At 39.3% G+C, this 17,862-nt stretch overlaps 2 protein-coding genes and 1 long non-coding RNA gene across 9 annotated transcripts in view; 1 reads left to right on the top strand and 2 right to left on the bottom strand.

Moving 5' to 3' along the window:
- Window positions 1-4,915, bottom strand: part of stx2b (syntaxin 2b) — an 11,563-nt gene extending 6,648 nt beyond the window's left edge. Inside the window, exons 1-6 of one of the 3 annotated variants that reach the window (XR_003442235.2) lie at window positions 4,548-4,912; window positions 2,752-2,832; window positions 2,440-2,539; window positions 1,282-1,356; window positions 715-788; window positions 1-60 (exon numbers count right to left, since the gene is read on the bottom strand). The exon at window positions 1-60 is cut by the window's left edge and continues 49 nt beyond it. Coding sequence is in view for 2 of the 3 variants with exons in the window: in XM_027158161.2 (XP_027013962.1) it covers window positions 1-60; window positions 715-788; window positions 1,282-1,356; window positions 2,440-2,539; window positions 2,752-2,832; window positions 4,548-4,577 (420 nt within the window). In the remaining variant the exon portion in view is untranslated. Of the gene's footprint in view, window positions 61-714; window positions 789-1,281; window positions 1,357-2,439; window positions 2,540-2,751; window positions 2,833-4,547 lie in introns of all 3 variants that reach the window. The other 2 variants (XM_027158161.2, XM_027157069.2) reach the window with 2 other exon arrangements.
- Window positions 4,916-5,456: 541 nt separating this feature from the next.
- Window positions 5,457-6,500, top strand: LOC125138542. The gene is made up of 2 exons (XR_007137750.1): window positions 5,457-5,518; window positions 5,845-6,500. It is a non-coding gene; the product is annotated as an uncharacterized LOC125138542 (long non-coding RNA).
- A 492-nt stretch (window positions 6,501-6,992) lies between these two features.
- On the bottom strand, window positions 6,993-17,374 carry piwil1 (piwi-like RNA-mediated gene silencing 1). Of its 5 annotated transcripts, none has more exons than XM_027153745.2 (21): window positions 17,254-17,374; window positions 14,805-14,908; window positions 14,246-14,354; window positions 13,829-13,957; window positions 13,358-13,572; window positions 12,774-12,895; window positions 12,608-12,688; window positions 12,284-12,481; window positions 12,002-12,110; window positions 11,803-11,929; window positions 11,604-11,721; window positions 11,158-11,272; window positions 10,880-11,067; window positions 9,652-9,724; window positions 9,327-9,527; window positions 9,131-9,234; window positions 8,801-8,871; window positions 8,470-8,623; window positions 8,263-8,388; window positions 7,987-8,134; window positions 6,993-7,477 (listed from the first exon to the last, which is right to left on the bottom strand). In XM_027153745.2, exons 2-21 carry the CDS (start codon window positions 14,871-14,873, stop codon window positions 7,361-7,363), a joined length of 2,574 nt encoding a protein of 857 aa, XP_027009546.1. In that variant the 5' UTR covers window positions 14,874-14,908; window positions 17,254-17,374; the 3' UTR covers window positions 6,993-7,360. The 5 variants fall into 5 exon arrangements, 4 of the variants coding, with proteins under 4 accessions (XP_027009546.1, XP_047656361.1, XP_027010266.1 ...); XM_047800405.1 differs by lacking the exon at window positions 17,254-17,374 and adding an exon at window positions 15,910-15,962 and having other exon boundaries at window positions 11,803-11,914; XM_027154465.2 differs by lacking the exon at window positions 17,254-17,374 and adding an exon at window positions 15,910-15,961.
- Window positions 17,375-17,862: the final 488 nt, after the last annotated feature.

Raw genomic sequence — 17,862 nt, 5'->3', positions numbered from 1 at the left:
GACCTGCTCATCGTTGTACTCAGTCATGACTTCCACAAACTTCCGAGACATGACTGCGTACTAGAGAGAGAGAACACAGTCAGCTTCAAACCAGTGAAAACACTGAAACAATGAGTTCACACTGCACCACTTCATTTTAACTCTGAGACATGAGAGATGTTATTGCATTATTCAGAAATGTTTTTATGCCAATATTAATTTACTCATTCGTCACAACAAGTGCTTTATCCTGCAGGGTCAGGGACATGGCTGAGGACAGGGACAGTCTGCTGCTTTTTTTTCCTCATTTAAAACCTTGCCATAGTTACAGAAATGCATCAGAAATGAACTACATTTCTTTCACATCAGTGTTGAGATTGAGATTAGACCAATAGTGTTCAGATATAATAAAAATTAAATATAATAATATAATAAATAAAGTGTTGCATTGTGTTACAGTTACCTGTATTAAAACCTGTATTGTCATTTTTTTTGACAATTTCTTTAACTTTATTCCCTATCTATTTAATTTCTTTATCTATTAAATTTCATTCTCAAAATATTGCAATTTTTATTTATTAAAAAAAAAAATGCCATTGACCCTAAAACACCACTGTCATTTTCTGATTCCTTCCTTGCTTCTAGTTAATTAATAACAAGGCAAGGACCTAAACTGAAGCCCCTGTTTCTTGGACCTTAGATCCAAAGTGTGACTGAGATGATGAGGATGCCCACCTGTGTTCTCTGGATGCGCTCGTCCACTGATGCATGGTTGGCTTGTTCTTCTGCAGGCAAGTTCTGCTGCATAGCTGAGGACAGAGAAAGGAGAAATAATTACATCATGCCTCATTTATGGCCTGGAATTTATTCAGGCAGAAAATGCGATTTTTTTACAGTACAGTTGAAGTGTTTGACTTTTGCCAGTGCAGATATTTCATTTGTTATGACATGCAGATCGCACACAATGCACACATTGGTAGGAAACTGAAATTAGGTGTGAGGAGTTTGTAATCCTGTAGCAGTGGAGTGAAAGATTTCTCCAAGGGATGCACAATGCCATTTATTATTAGGATAAACCACAAAGAAGGGGTTTCAAACCTTATTGTATTACAGAACTACCCTCTCCCCTCGACAGAGACAATGCAAGGGAGAGAGAAAGAGAGAGACTGAGAGAGAGAGAGAGAGAGAGAGAGAGAGAGAGAGAGAGAGAGAGAGAGAGAGAGTAGAGCTTCTTGAACGCTCGCACGCGCACACACTCACACTCGCACACACTCGCATGCACACACTCGCATGCACACTCACTTTTGAGTTTGGTCCGTACCACATTGGCGTTTTTCTTGATTTCAACCATCAGCTGCTCGAGCTCCTCTTTGGTCCCTAAATAAAGGAAACAGAAATCAGATGTTCAACAAGTAAAAAAATACTTGAGTGTAGATCAAAGTTTGGACAGTGCAGAATGTCCATAAAACAAGTTAGTTCTTCTTTTCATTTGCGTTTTAGCAGCTGTAAATCTACATTTGAAATAACAAGTGAAAACAAGACTACCAATGGGAGTGAAGACTACAGAGCGCATGTTATCTGTGGCAAAGAGCACTCACTGTATCTTCTACATCTCACCATGATGTACACTAGTAGATCTCAGCAGAATGTTTCATTTTAGTGCCAGAAATTTTGATTTGGGATGCTAGCTGCCACACGCCAATAAACATAATTAATTTGGCAACCAGGAGTAGGAACACCTACTAGCAACTTACAGTGACAGATGACTTGTAGGGATAAAACCACTGTATATGTGAATGTAGTCTGGGTGAGCTGAGTATGTTTATATTAGTTATATGAGTATATGATATATTAGTGTATATGAGAGAGAGAGAGAGAGAGAGAGAGAGAGAGAGAGAGAGAGAGAGAGAGAGAGGGAGAGGGAGAAGGGGGGGTGTTAAACATTTAACAAGTGCTGTGAAAGTATTTAAAGCAGATGAATAAGTGTATTTGAAGTCGGGAAAGGTGAGGTTTCCTTCGCATGTTTCCTGGAGGATACAGAAGGCATGTGTGTCTGTGTGTCTGTGTGTGATTTCCTGTTTTTACTGCTCAGTACACAAGCACAGTATATTTAGCCTGAACTGCACAAGTGTGTGTGTGCGCATTTGAAACAATGCCTTCAGCCAGTGCTGTGACGCAAACCGAGCATTGTACATTAGCTTTCATGACACAAAGTGCTGCGTTCACAAACAAGCAGATGTCCTTAACAGAATGAATTATTTTCAGAAAATATTTTCTGTCAATCGCATGCAGTAATCAAGACATTTGTATCTCATTAAAACTTATCCCTTTTTCTCCAGTGAAAAAGCTTTACAGTAGCTATATTCGGTTAAAACTGATTTGGGAGCAGGGACACATGCATCAGATGTAGGTTTTATTTTTGTGTGTGTGTTTTTCGTGTATTATTGAGTGTGTACGCACTTTCGTCAGGGTTGGGAGCTGAGAGGATCATACTGTGCTTCTTTTTCACTTCGTTCACCTGCGAGGAAATTTTATCAATGTTGATCCTTACTTCCTCCACCTGAAACACATTCAGTCAATTTGTTCAGACGATCTTATGCATTCAATTACATTTTATTTACCTGCTGGCATGTTTTTATTAATAATACTTGTCTAGATTTTACATTTCTTACACTATGTCCTTTAACAGTTCAGTGATTTCACCGAAATTCTGCATCATTTATAAATGACTTTAGTGATAAATGTAAACAAAGATGCTTGTTAAGCTCATACCTTTCTGAAAAAGCCTTCCATAAAGCCACCTCGATCCACTGGAACCACGACGCTGCCATCTTCCTCATCGCTAGGCCTCCCCTACATTCAGGCAACATAGAATACACTTCTGAGTTGTTCAAATAAAATAGAAATTTCTTGGTTTTAAAATAGGAAACTAGATTTTTTAAACTTTGATGTTGGCTAGATGAAGCAATGTCATAACATCTGATGCTTTTCGGAGGCAAATGGACGATGGGTCAGCAATACTTTTGGAGGCGAGTGGACAGATAGGGTGGCAATACTTTTGGAGGTCAGTGGACAGGTAGGGTGGCAATACATTTGGAGGAGAGTGGACAGATAGGGTGGCAATACTTTTGAAGGTGAGTGGACTGATAGGGTGATAATAGCTTTGCAGGCGAGAGGATACGAGTATGTGACGTTGCGAGAAAGCACATAATCCAGTTCTATTACATAAAGTGTTTTCATACGTCACACGTGAACATTGCAGCAATTTTGTGATTCCGTTCATATAGGGGGTTGACGTGCACGTGTGTGTCGCCATGTGAAATCATTAGAACACCCGTGTCTAATCCCGTATCAGTCAGTAAGACACTCAGACAGTCAGATATTCAGTTATAAAGTCAGTATATCAGTCAGTAAGACACTCAGACAGTCAGATATTCAGTTATAAAGTCAGTATATCAGTCAGTAAGACACTCAGACAGTCAGATATTCAGTTATAAAGTCAGTAAATCAGTCAGTAAGACACTCAGTCAGATATTCAGTTATAAAGTCAGTATATCAGTCAGTAAGACACTCAGACAGTCAGATATTCAGTTATAAAGTCAGTATGACACTCAGATATTCAGTTATAAAGTCAGTAAGACACTCAGACAGTCAGATATTCAGTTATAAAGTCAGTATATCAGTCAGTAAGACACTCAGACAGTCAGATATTCAGTTATAAAGTCAGTAAGACACTCAGACAGTCAGATATTCAGTTATAAAGTCAGTATATCAGTCAGTAAGACACTCAGACAGTCAGATATTCAGTTATAGTCAGTAAATCAGTCAGTAAGACACTCAGACAGTCAGATATTCAGTTATAGTCAGTAAATCAGTCAGTAAGACACTCAGACAGTCAGATATTCAGTTATAAAGTCAGTAAGACACTCAGACAGTCAGATATTCAATTATAGTCAGTAAATCAGTCAGTAAGACACTCAGACAGTCAGATATTCAGTTATAAAGTCAGTAAGACACTCAGACAGTCAGATATTCAATTATAGTCAGTAAATCAGTCAGTAAGACACTCAGACAGTCAGATATTCAATTATAAAGTCAGTAAGACACTCAGACAGTCAAATATTCAGTCATATAAACTTTTGAACTCCCAATCCAAGTGTCACAGAATGACAAAAGTATACAAATGACATTACAAACAATATCCCATAGTACAAAACTCTTGTTTTTGAGTATGTATGTAAAAATGTGGGTGTCACTTAACCCCCATATGCTAAATAAGTCGTGTCGAATTCTCTACGACCTGCGTAAATCCTGCGCTGCTCTACTCTGCGTAAAAGTTGCGCTACTCGAACACATCCAAGGCCAAATCCTACACAACTCACTGATTCCTTCATTAACCGCAATTCCATACGGATTACAAACGCGTCATGTTCACTATTTAGTGCACTACAGATCAAAAATGGCCGTCGTTTGGGCTTCACCCTGGATATAGCATCCGAAAAACAATTCGAACCCGGCTTTAAACAATAAAAAAAACAACCTGTTGCATTTCATATTACTTTACTTACCGACTTCAGCTCAGCCAGACGGTCCCTCATGTTTCAAAATAAGCGAACAAACGAACAAAAGTTAGCTTCATGCTAATAATAAGATGTACCGGTCCGTTTCCATCCCAACTCCGAATCACACATCAACAAGCGGCTAGGCAATAAAAAACAACAGAGAACGATTAAATAAATGTTATTTGAGGGCAGTTAAATAGGAAAATTAGCCGATAAAAAGTGTTGTAAAGTAACGGTTAGAACCGCAGCCGCCTCAGTGACCGTTCCTGTCAGAGTGAGAGCGCGCGCACACAAACACCACTGCTCTCGAGAGCAAGGCGGAATGAGCGCGCGCGTGGGGAGGGGTTGGGTGAGGGGTGTGTGTGTGTGTGTGTGTGTGTGTGTGTGTGTGTGTGTGTGTGTGTGTGTGTGTGTGTGTGTGTGTGTGTGTGTGTGTGTGTGTGTGTGTGTGTGTGTGTGTGTGTGTGTGTTTGAAACAAATAAATAAATAAATAACTAAATGAACCACAAATAAGTTTTGTTCAAGACTGTAGTCGAATTATTAAATTATAAATATATATTTTTTCCCTGCAAATTATACATGAAGAAACAAAATGGTCATTGTTGTCTAATAATTGGACTGAATCAGAATCAGAATCAGATTTATTGGCCAAGTGTGTTGAGACACACTAGGAATTTGGTTCCAGATGTTTGTGACTCTCAAAAGTACAGACATAAATAACACTATACTATACAAACTGTACAAGACAACACAGACGATAAGATAAAATATAGACAGAATGAGTATTAAATATGAATACAGAATATATGACTGATCAGTTATGTACATAAAGTGTGAGAAGTGCATGGTAGTGCAAATTACAGTATTGTGCAATATTATGCTTTTGTACAATATACAGCAGCAGTAGTGTGTGTAACATACGGATGATGTGATGACTGACAGTTCTCATAATGCAGTACTTATAGATATGATGCAGGTAATATTCAGTTCTTAATTATATTCAGTTCTTAATCAGGGCGATGAGGTGCCTGGTCTGTGTCTGGCAGTTTTAGTAAACAAAGTTCTGTAGTGCCTGCCAGAATGGAGGCCTGAAAGGCCTGGTTGTGTCCAGGGTGCGAAGGGTCAGTGGTGATTTTTCCTGCCCGGTTTCTGGTTCTTGTATGGTACAAGGAAGCATGAGGTGCACAGACAGTGTCAGAACCGTATCGCATGGGCTAAAGACAAAAAGGACTGGACTCTGCTGAATAGTCCAAAGTTATGTTCTCTGATGAAAGTAAATTTTGCATTTCCGTTGGAAATCAGGGTCCCAGAGTCTGGAGCAAGAGAGGAGAGGCGCACGAATCCACGTTGCTTGAGGTCCAGTGTAAAGTTTCTACAGTCAGTGATGGTTTGGGGAACCATGTCATCTGCTGGTGTTGGTCCACTGTGCTTTCTGAAGTCCAAGGTCAACGCAGCCGTATACCAGGAAGTTGTAGAGCACTTCATGGTTCCTGCTGTTGCTCCACTTTATGGAGATGCAGATTTCATTTTCCAACATGACTTGGCACCTGCACACAGTGCCAAAGCATCCAGTACCTGGTTTAAGGACCATGGGATCCCTGTTCTTAATTGGCCAGAAAACTCGCCTGACCTTGTGGTACTGTGAAGAGGAAGATGCAATATGCCAGACCCAACAACGCAGAAGAGCTGAAGGCCACCATCAGAGCAACCTGGGCTCTAATAACACCTGAGCAGTGCCACAGACTGATGGACTCCATGTCACACCGCATTGCTGCAGTAATTCAGGCAAAAGGTGCTGTACATGCTCATACTTCATACTTTTCAGTTGGCCCAGATTTCTGAAAATCCTTTTTGTATTGGTCTTAATATTCTAATTTCCTGAGATACTTAATTTGAGATTTTCCTTAGTTGTCAAGTTATAAACATCAAAATTAAAAGAAATAAACATTTGAAATAGATCAGTCTGTGTAATGAATGAATATAATATACAAGTTTCACTTTTTGAATGGAATTAGTGAAATAAACTTTATGATATTCTAATTATATAACCAGCACCTGTGTGATGTGATATATATATTATACTATACACACACAGTGTCACTAATTTCATCACCTTTATGTGAATAATTAAGCATTTTTTGCATTATGTTTAACAGAACACTGTGGTCCTCATACTGCGTTGTCATTTTAAACTTTCTGGTTACTTTATTAAAATTTATTACAGCAGCTCCATCTAAAACTCCTACGATCCTAAAAGCTGTGAAATAACATCAACTGGACAATGAAGCAACTAGAAATAATACATGTTTTTGTTCACCACTATATAGTCTTAAATAATTAAGAACTGCAGATTAAATGTTGGAGGCAATTATCTAGAATTATTTTTGTGTGATCAGTTTTGTTTTAAGTTATGACACCTCAACGACCATAAAAGTGCAAGGAGTGGGCAATCAGCAGGCAAAGTGCTTTTATTTGGAAATGTAAAAGAAAAAACCTCAAAGAAATTCAACGTCAAGTTTCTTATATTCATTGTCAATATGAATTTACAGTGCTAATTGGGAACAAGTTTTTTTCTGTAAGTCTTAAAGACTGCATTTCACTTTTAACTTCTAAAAAAAGAATTCTAACAAGTTAATTTTTTAACTAAAATTGTAATATTACGACCGACACCATTACTGAACCTTTCTCTTAATCAACACAAAAGAAATATCAGGTTAACAACAAATAAAAGCTAAACTGCAATCAAAAGCATGACAAATGAACTGCATTGTACAATTGTTTTTTTTTTTTCTTCCGCACTTGACCATGTGTGATCTTTTTAGAGATAGTAGAGCAAGTCGTCCAGGTTGACGTTGGGCTCCTTGTGGATGCTCTGACCAACCAGGAAGGCCAGTTTGTGGGCGTACTGACATGGTGCAGGAACTCGCACAATTCCCTTAAAGGGGGAAGAAAACAAAAACAACAAAAAAAGATATACTGAGAGGTAGAGAAACTAAAATAATTCAATGAACACCACTTTCAAAAACTGTTTCAAAACGAATGTTATATATTTATCTACACAGAAAGCTCAGTGTGTGTAAAGATGAACAACCGCTACAATCCACACCATTGCAAATCAGTGGAAAACATGCCAGAAATACCTACTAGCGCGTAGTTACGGCTAATCTTTTGCTTTGCATTTACGGTTTTCTTTAAGACTTTTTGACTTCAGCCATCATGCACTAGATTATTACTTGTCTCGATTAACAAAACATTCCGATAGAATCTTGGCAGAAGTCTGTAACAATGCGATATGATGCGTTCTCCCATTTAGATCAGACGATGCGAATTCTCAAACGATGGACCTGCAATCAAAGAAAATGTCTACATCCCTCTTACTTCGTCAGTCGGCATGATAAACAAGAATTATGAACATATGAACACAAACGTGCACGTGGCTTTTACCTGCCAGTTATAATACATGTGACAAAGCTTGTAGGTGAGTCTCTGCAGGTGGTCCGGTTTGAGGCCACTGCTGTCGTACACCACGTTGTAGTGAGTAGGGGAGACGCAGCCCATGCGCACTGCCTGACTCACAATGAAGAAATCGTACCTGACAAATCAAGCCATCAGCATTTTAAAGCACAAACTGCAACTGGAAACTGGGATCAGAATGAAAAAGAAAAAAACATCAATTCACTTTAACTAAACATCTAAGTTCAATTAAAAATCTAAGCGCACCACTCAGGCCGCGTTACTTCGGTGTCAATGACCGTCCCAGGAGGAGGGTTGGACAGTCTTGCATCGAGGAGCGTGAAAAATCTGGAAGCGATGCGTTTTTTCACCACCACCACGGTCAGCTTAGGCCTGTACACAGAAACAGCAGTGGGTGAAATAAACCCCAAAATTGTGTCAGAGCCCGTGTTAAGGAATTGTGTTGAGTCTCACGCGTAATCTTTTTCCATCGCCTTGATGGACTGCATGATCTGAGGCACTTCGTAGTTGACGACGCTCAGCAGCATGCCGTCGCCCACACCATCGCGGTACACGATTATGCGAGATGGCAAACATTTGTTGTATCTCAAGTAGGTCTTTAGTGCAGCTGATGAAAATGAAATCGATGTGAAAAGTAGAAAGATAAATATAGTTACTTCAGAATCAAGTGAACTCGATATACGCTCTTGCAAATGAACATCTGCGCATTACTGACAGAAACAAAGGAATCTGTCATGTAACAAGACACATAATGAGCATGTTTGGCACAGAGGACATCACACACCCTGCAGAGCCACTTTGAGTCCATCGATGATCTCTTGACCACGGCTCTGTAAGACACACTTTGAAAACCACCTGAGAGAAGGACAGTTACTTGTGTCATTACAGAGCAGTGCCACATACTTCCGGAACGTTTATATAAAATTAAAGCAACGCTGACATGGAAGCAACCTTCGAAGAAATTGGGAATACACAGGACAACATCCTATGAGATTAACAGATTAAATTCTGGTCTGCTGGAAGAAACCGGAGATACACAAACTGTAAAATCTAAAAGCCTTGTTGTTCAGTACAACCTTTTTAAAATTGTTTTGTGTGTCATTTAATTAATTACCTGGACATGCCCTGGTTGAGGTTGGCCACCAGTGCACCGATGGATCTCTTTCCTGCAGCAGTGTCGTGGTAGCAATCGATACCCACAATCATCAAGTGCTTCAACTGAAAGGGGAAGAGAAATAAGTAGTAAAAAAAAAAAGTTTCAATAGAATACCTTTACGGTTAGGAGACACCACTGAGAAACAGAACAGTACCGGGATCTCGATGCTCCACAGCTCTCCTCCCACCTTGCAGTTCATCTGCAGGGCGATTTTTGTGGCTATGGTCATGAGGGCCTGAGGTCTGGTGAGGGTGCGTGCCACCACACACTGGCTTGGAGTGGGACAATCCACACACAGGTACTTCTTCACACAGTCATATTTATCCTTACGGTTGGTGGGCAGGATGACAACGACCTTACAGACAGGTACATGATTAATAAAGACTACAGACTAGGCAGGTTACTCTCTCTTTGTAGTCGTATGCACAGTAGTTTTACGCAAATAAATGTCATGCTTGATTTTACAAAGCTAAACTCACTATTTGAACTTGTTGCCCCACATTCTGCTGCAGAGCTCTCAGAAGAGCCTCCTGTCTATCATCGTATTCGATCCTGCTCAGGGAAAAGAGTTAAAAAGAAAAAAGTGTGAAGGTTGCACTGCTTTTTTAAATACAGGTTACTTTGGATAAAATAGATGCTCGACACTCTACTAACATGCGCTATGACTGAATGAAACAAGCTTTTTAAATAGTTCTGCGTTCCAATTCAAGAGGTTTATTTGTTGAGATGATACACTCCTCTGTCTAATTGATCAACTGCAGCTAAATATTAATGACATTAGGACAAAATTCTGCACTACCTAACTTATGACCACGGTTTCAACCGTAACATGCAGTTACAGTATTTTCTGCACTATAAGGCGCACCTAAAAGCCTTAAATTTTCTCAAAAATCGGCCGTGTGCCTAATAATCCGGTGCGCCTTGTGTGTTCTAAAAATCTGTAAAAATGTTGTGCGACTTTGGTAAGCGCTCCGCTTGATTGACTGTCGGACCATTTCCCGCTGACACAGGGACGTAATACATACACTACGTATGCTGGCAGCGATAAACCAATCAGAGGACATTACGTAATACGTACAAAACTTACACTTACCTGTGCCACGCCTCCGGTAGGTATACTATCGGTATGTTGCAAAACATTTGTTTCTTCCTAACCATTATGCGCTCCACACTCCAGTAGGTGGCGGTAAATGCACCTTAAGTCGGTTTGCCATCCGCCAATAAAAATCAGATGCTTACGAGGCACAATTCAAACTACAGGCTATCAGTTACACGGTTGTAAATGGGAATAGATCAGATGCAGATGAATTCAACACCAATGAATCTATGGTTTTGAAGTGGAGGAAGCAAGAAAATGTACTGCGCCAAGAAGACACAGTAGATGAGGACTGATGGATTTGTGGGAGATGATTGCTTAAAAAATAATGTGCGTGTTGTTAAATACTAGAATAAAGTTCAACCAAACTCACTGTTTTTCTTCTGTTACCTTTTTTGTGGACCGTATGTTTTAGCATGCGCCTTATAACACGGTGTACCTTATGTATGGGTTAAGTACAGAAATAGACCCCGTAATTGAGACTGCGCCTTATAATCCGGTGCGCCTTATGGTGCGGAAAATACTGTACACACTAACGTCCCTTTCATGAAGTGAATTTAATATTAGCCCAGAAATTCCTTTCCCAACACTGATTAAGTGAGTTGCCTTACATTCCTGGCCTCTGCATTTTTATGCCCATGGGCCCAGACACTTTGTTGAGGGTCTGCATCAAGGAGTGAGCGATGTCCGCGTTACGGCGTGTAAAGAACATCAGCCAGTTTCCGAGCGGTATGCCGTTGATCAGAGGAAGTCCTCGCATCTCTTTAGACCAATCCGCGACCCATGGGTTGTACTCGTACTGCACATGTACACACACAAATATACTTGATTCAGCAAGAGTGAGACAAGCGCATACCCACTTGTGTGTTCGTTCTGTGGTTCCTCTTACGGCTCTTGCTCCCTGGATGATCCTCTCAGCAGGAAGTACCCTTCCAGTCAGATTCAGCATCTTGTTCTCAAAGTTTAGACCCCATCTATCGAGTGCATCCTGAGCGCTGGCGTTCCTGGAACAGATTCGCTTTGAACAACGAGGCTATTTTATTTGAACGTTTACACCGCAATATACGCATGATATCGTGTAAATTTGTTTGCTACAAACACAGAAGTAACTTAAAATATCTACCGTTCAGCTATTTAAACTGTAGTCAGAATCAAACTACATGTTCAGGCATGTGTTCTGTAGTAGAATCTCTGTAAATACACAACCCATATGGACACTGCAGACTTTCAGTGAACCTAATATCCACACGCTTTAACAACTCTAGAGCGTCTCTCCTCGTCGACTGTTAAGTGCATATTTCACAATACAAGTTAAAGCGCAGTCGCATTTATTACCTGTTTATTTTGCTAACGAATCTGTCGAGGCGGTTCTCCCTCTGTTCCGGGGACAGTCTGGTGTGAGTGGCAAGATCCCTCATGATGGTAAAATCGTTGCGCATGTTTTCAGTCAGACCTGCGCAAATGACAATAATGAGCACAATAAGAAGTTGTCCACAATGATTAAGTGTCTGGTTCTCCTAGCACTCTGACAGACCTGTGAGGTAGCAGAACTCCGGGATGAGTAAGGCAGGTCCTGGTGGTGGAGCTCCTGTAGGGCCCATTCTTTTAATATGACTGACCAGCAGTACCTGATTCTCATCAGTGATCTTCAGATTGTATTGCTAAAAAGCCACAAAAATCAGAAAATAGGCTCAGGCATAAATGCAGAATCCATAAGAGTCATTATAACCTACCGTCATGTAGTAATCTTTGAAACTTATATCAGTGTCTCCTCTCTTGAAGGTGTTAGTGGGCGTGTGGTCCCAAGCGATGTCATCAACCCTGTAGGTCTTGTTGTTATACCTTTAAAATTTTTGTAGTAAAGCATAGATGCACAATCAGCATATCAAATACTTAAATACTGTATCACTCGTGTGTGTACATACTTGTAATCAACTAACTGGTGTTAAATATTATAATGCACTAACTACGATAATGTGCGTTTAAATGAGCCTGGTGTTGATGTGCGTTATTACTTGGTGAGGACGACGACTCCGACTAGCTCTTTGGTGCAGACTTCAACGAAGCGCTGGTCTCCACACTGCTGTCTCAGACTGCACATGAAGTCGAGGACAGTCTCACTGCGCAACACCTTATGGCTCACATCAAGACACAGCATGATGCTGGACTCGTACTGCAGGATGTTGGTCACAAAGCCAGGCCAGATGGTCAGCCTGCAATAAGGAAACAGACTACAGGTCAAACACTTCGTACGACAACATACACGCATTTCTCTTAATTACTTTTACTCTAGTTTACTTTCAAGGAGTGGAATTCTTGTTCTAACAAACAGCGAGTACCTGTGCTGTGGGATGTTCAGGGGGTCGTCCGGGTTGTAGTAATTACGCCCAATCTGCTGCATGTTCAGAATCTTCAGAATCCTGAAAACAATAAATTTGTTCAATAAACTGAGGCTAAATAGATAGTTAATGAGGTTTACAGCTTAAAGCAAGTATCTTTTCATACCTCCTGAAGATAATGTTATAGAACTGCAGACATACAGGAGAAGACGGAGGCAGCTCATTGGTCAGCATGATCGTGATCTGCACTTTCTCTCCATGCTTGTTTTCAGTCCATAGCACTGTCTCCTAAACAAACACTTCCACCATTAGGTCCCTTACATGAATGTCTAATACACCCAAACATCAAGAAGTCTCAAATGATTACAACAGCGTTTTTTCTAACAGACAGGAAAAAAAATCTGACCAAGTGAAAATGCTAGAACAATACTCAACGTTTCCCTGTACCAAAAACATAAAAAATTTTTTTAAAAAAAGTCTCTGACCGGACATTTTTCTCACATGGGATAAACTGAATATTACTTTAAGAGCTAGACCTGTGACATGCTGTGTTTTATAAATCCTTGAAAAATATGCCCACTACTTTTACAGGGGGTTGGTTGTGTGTGGATTCTGAAGCTAGAAAACTGTCATCTAACATGGCATGTGCCTTTGGCAGAGCTGAGACCAACTACATTTCCACCTTATTGAAAAGCAGCCCCAAAGCATACATTAATAAAACATGAAGTGTTCCTTTGTGTCATCGTTTACAGTGTCTTGAAGGCGATGAGGCAGGAAGAGGATAGTTCCATCATAATCCTTCGTTGGGCCTAGTAGGTCCTCGTGATTGTAGAGCAGTGCCGTTCGCACGCGCCGAGACTCCATGGGAGGCTTAAAATCCACATGATACTGGAACAGAGCCCACTGAGGCCGAGATAGCAGGCGCACATAGTTCGCTCTGAGCTCAATGGGAGATCCAGACAACCCTAAATAATAAAAAAAAAAAACAGTGTTAGCAGAGTTCATAGATCAACATGAATACAGCGATGATACAGTTCTTTAATACTGTATAATATAAACAGTCTGAAGCAAATAAGGTGTTTAAATTTGTTTACAAATCATGCTTCTTTCAATAATTGAAGAACAAAACAGCATAGTAATAAACATACGATTTTACAAAAAGTACCTACAAATCACAAAAGCCAAATCTTCATTTTAATACCCTTCGAAAACCGCACAGACCTGTCTTGGATGCCTTGACATGTTCCATCAGTTGGCGAGTGTTAACTCCAGAATCATGGAAGTCCCGCTTGCGTCCTCCTCTCTCGCCAAACTTCACTTGCTGGAAGCCGGCAGAAATCTGGAGCACAGCTACAGAAACATTAGATTACAGTCATGAAAAGCTTCATACATGTCAAATACATGAACACAGCTACAGAATGCTGCAAAACGATTGTTTAATCTTAACATGTAAAACATTAAGTGCAGACAGGAATATTAATAACACGTTTCCCTTAACGGGACACCAAAAGGTCAAACACACGAACTGCTACGTAGATGCTGCCACCTTTGTACTCCGGTATACGGCAGATATCCTGACAGGAAAAAAATGTCTGAGATCAGCTAAACGTCGGGATACTTTCATAATTAAAAAACTACCTTCTGCCATCACCCCGGGGGCAGTTTTCTGTCTTCCCCTCCCTTGGGGCTCTCTCTCAGGCGGTGGTGGCCGCACGGCTTGAGCTTCTGTCTGAGGCAGAGGCGGTTGCTGGGCATAAACATGTGTTATAAGCTTTGGATACAAATGCATGCTGAAATACACACCATCCCCCTTTCATTCTATGTTCAGCAACTACGCACTTATATCAGAGCAATCATCGGGCACTTTTTTTTTACGACTCATCGCTCCAGCTATCTTTTATCACACACAAAAAACCTTTTCCCGGTCGCTTGTGCGTTTTTAAGGTGGTCGATCTACACCATGATTTTTCTATATGACCATATCATGAATTTCAACCAATAACACCTCTAATATTAATTTACACCCTTTATAGTGTATGTAATGTTCTAAAAAGTTTTGTTGAGGTTGTGATGGCAAAATAAATAAATAATTTGAAAAGCTTGTGTTTGTCTAAAGCACTTTTCCTGATGCACACCCAGAAACAGAAACTTTAACAATCAATATTAGTTTAAAACAGTATAAATGGTGCATCCTTACCACGCCCGGGGCCCCAGTCTCTTGGCCACGCGCTCTGCCACGCGATCGTGCTCTTGCGCGCCCGGACATACCTACTGACTTCACCGTGTCTTATTCCCACTGAACTGTAAACAAATACATAAACACTTATAGAACTGTGCCTGTGGTCCTCCATTTTACATTTACAGCATTTAGCAGACACCCTTATCCAGAGCGACTAACATTTTTCTAATTTTTTTTTTACACAACTGAGCAATTGAGGGTTAAGGGCCTTGCTCAGGTGCCCAGAAGAGGCAGTTTGGTGGACGTAGGAATCGAACTCAACCTTCATATTGGTAGCCCAACACCTTAACCACTAGGCTACCACATCCCACTTCCTCACCATGTTCCTCACAGTGTACACTGACAGCTTATATCTATGCAATAACTTTTTGTAGCCTTCCCCTAAACCATAATGTTGAACAATCTTAATTTGTTCTCAGGTCATTTGAGAGTTGTTTTAAGGCCTCCATGTTGCCACTCGTCAAAGAGAACAACAACTTGCAATTGACCACCTTAAATACCTTTTCTCATGATTGGATGCACCTGACTATGAAGTTCAGGGCTTAGTTTGGAATTGTGTGTTCCAATTTAAATCAGCACCAATTAGTTACAGGTATTCAAATCAACCAAATGTATGCACCTGTCTAACTTGGTTTTGATGCATATTGCACATTTTCTGTTGATCCAATAAACCTCATTTCACTACTGAAATATTAGCGCGTCCTTTAGTTATTTAGTAGATCAAAATTAAATTGCAGATCCAAAACACCCAAATATGTATAAATGAAAATTGTTAGGGGTTCCTAAACTTTTGCATACGACTGTAAAACTACAACGTACAAGTCGTACAAAATTAAGAGGAAAGAAAAAACATTGTATATTTAAGTAATTCGCACTTTTAAAAAAAATAAAATAAAAAAATTCCTTACGCTGTAAAACACTTTATTAAACGAATTAAACGAAATAAACTCGTTCGTTTAATGTACTACTTACTGCACTTAATTATTTCATTAACATTAGTTTAAAATCGTATACCGCTGTAAATATAAGGATTAAAGTCATATTTTTATTACACATGCCTCACCTTTATCGTCCAGATCTGACAAGCTCAATTAACCTAGGACATGCACCGTCCACTTAACCACAATGTATCCATCCGAGCAACGGTAAACGAATGAAAATACAAGAAAGCAGAAATTGTCATTTATATAAATTTTAAAAAATATAAAATGACAATTTCTGCTCTCTTGTATTTTCGCCTCTGGGCCGTATTTAAAAAAAAAAAGTAATTAAAATAAGATAAGAGACTATCTTCATCGGAGAGACACTATAACCAGTTCGGTTTGGGTCGTGAATTGGTCGTCGGCGCTACTTTTTGACGTTGATCAAGGTGGAAGAAAGTGGCACGAGCTTAAAAACAAAAATGGCGGCTATCCACCAGATGACGCTCAAACACAGATGAATACAAACCTACAGCACTTTTGCTGGGAAAGATGTTTAAAAGATGCTAGTTCCCAAATAGAAAGTCTTTCTTCTATTTTTAGTTATGAATTTTTTTTCTATACTACTGACTGTAAGGAAATACTATAGACCATATTGGAAAAGACATGACTAAAATAAATTGCTGATCCAAAACACCCAAATATGTATAAATGAAAATTGTTAAGGGTTCCTAAACTTTTAATAGTGACTGCAAAACTACAACGTATCGAATAATCAACGAATAATACAAAACCTTCTCCAATATGCCCAGGTCCAAAACCCTACGCACGTGCTCCATACCTAAGATGCGCTTAGATAACGGTTAGCACGGTTTTTTAACGTTTAAAAAAAACAATAATAATTTTAAAATATACTTTTTTTACGAACGTGGAAAAAATGTAATCGATGATAAATATATAAAGCGGAAGAGACTAAAAACACAGCATCATCCATCACGTATTTATGAGGAAACGATGCTAACATTGGTGCAAACCCCACGCACGTGCTCCACACCTAACCGCCTCGTGGGCTTAGATAACGGTTAGCACGGTTTTTTAAACGTAATAATTTTAAATTTACTTATTTTTGACAAACGTCGAATTTTTTTTAATCAATGATAAATAAATAATACAGAAGAGACTAAAAACACAGCATCATCCATCACGTAGTTATGAGGAAACGATGCTAACATTGTTAGCATAATGGGATTTGTTATGTTTAATCGTGAGGGGATGAAACTACAAGTCGTACAAAATAAAAAAAATTGTTTATTTAAGTAATTCGTGTAATTCGCACTTTTTTTTAAAAAAATATTCCTTACGCTGTAAAACACTATTAAACGATTATAATGCTCGTTCGTTTAATGTACTTACTGCACATAACTATTTCATTATCTATAATTTAAATATAAGAATTAAAGTCATATTTTTTATTACACATGCCTCACCTTTATCGTCCAGGTCTAAGAAGAAGCTTAATTAACTTTCGCCCTATGACATGCACCGTCTTCTTAACCACAATGTATCCATCCGAGCAACGGTAATCGCATTCATTTTAAATATATATATATTTTAAATGTATATAAATGACAATTTCTGCTTTCTTGTATTTTCGTCTCTGGTCCGTATTTCATGGGCTGTTATTTAAAAATAAATTAATAAATAACATAAGATAAGGGACTATTTTCATCGGAAGGACACTATAACTAGTTCGGTTTCGGTCGTGAGTTGATCGTCGGCGCTACTTTTTGACGTTGATCTCAATTAGAAGGCGGAAAAAGGTGGCACGAGCTTAAAAACAAAAATGGCGGCCGTCCACCAGATGACGCTCAAACACAGATAAATACAAACCTACAGCACTTTTGCTGGGAAAGATGTTTAAAAGATGCTAGTTTCCAAAATAAAAAAAGTCTTTCTTTCATTTTTACTTATGAAAAAAAGAGTTTCTATACTACTGACTGTAAGGAAATATTATACTTTTGACCATGTTGGAAAAGACATGAACAAAATAAATGACAAAAAGCTGATGGACCATTATGGGAATCGGCTTAATGGCT

This window comes from Tachysurus fulvidraco, chromosome 14 (genome assembly GCF_022655615.1).
Source record: "Tachysurus fulvidraco isolate hzauxx_2018 chromosome 14, HZAU_PFXX_2.0, whole genome shotgun sequence".
NCBI classification, from domain to species: domain Eukaryota; kingdom Metazoa; phylum Chordata; class Actinopteri; order Siluriformes; family Bagridae; genus Tachysurus; species Tachysurus fulvidraco.
This window is presented reverse-complemented; position numbering and strand designations above follow the sequence as displayed.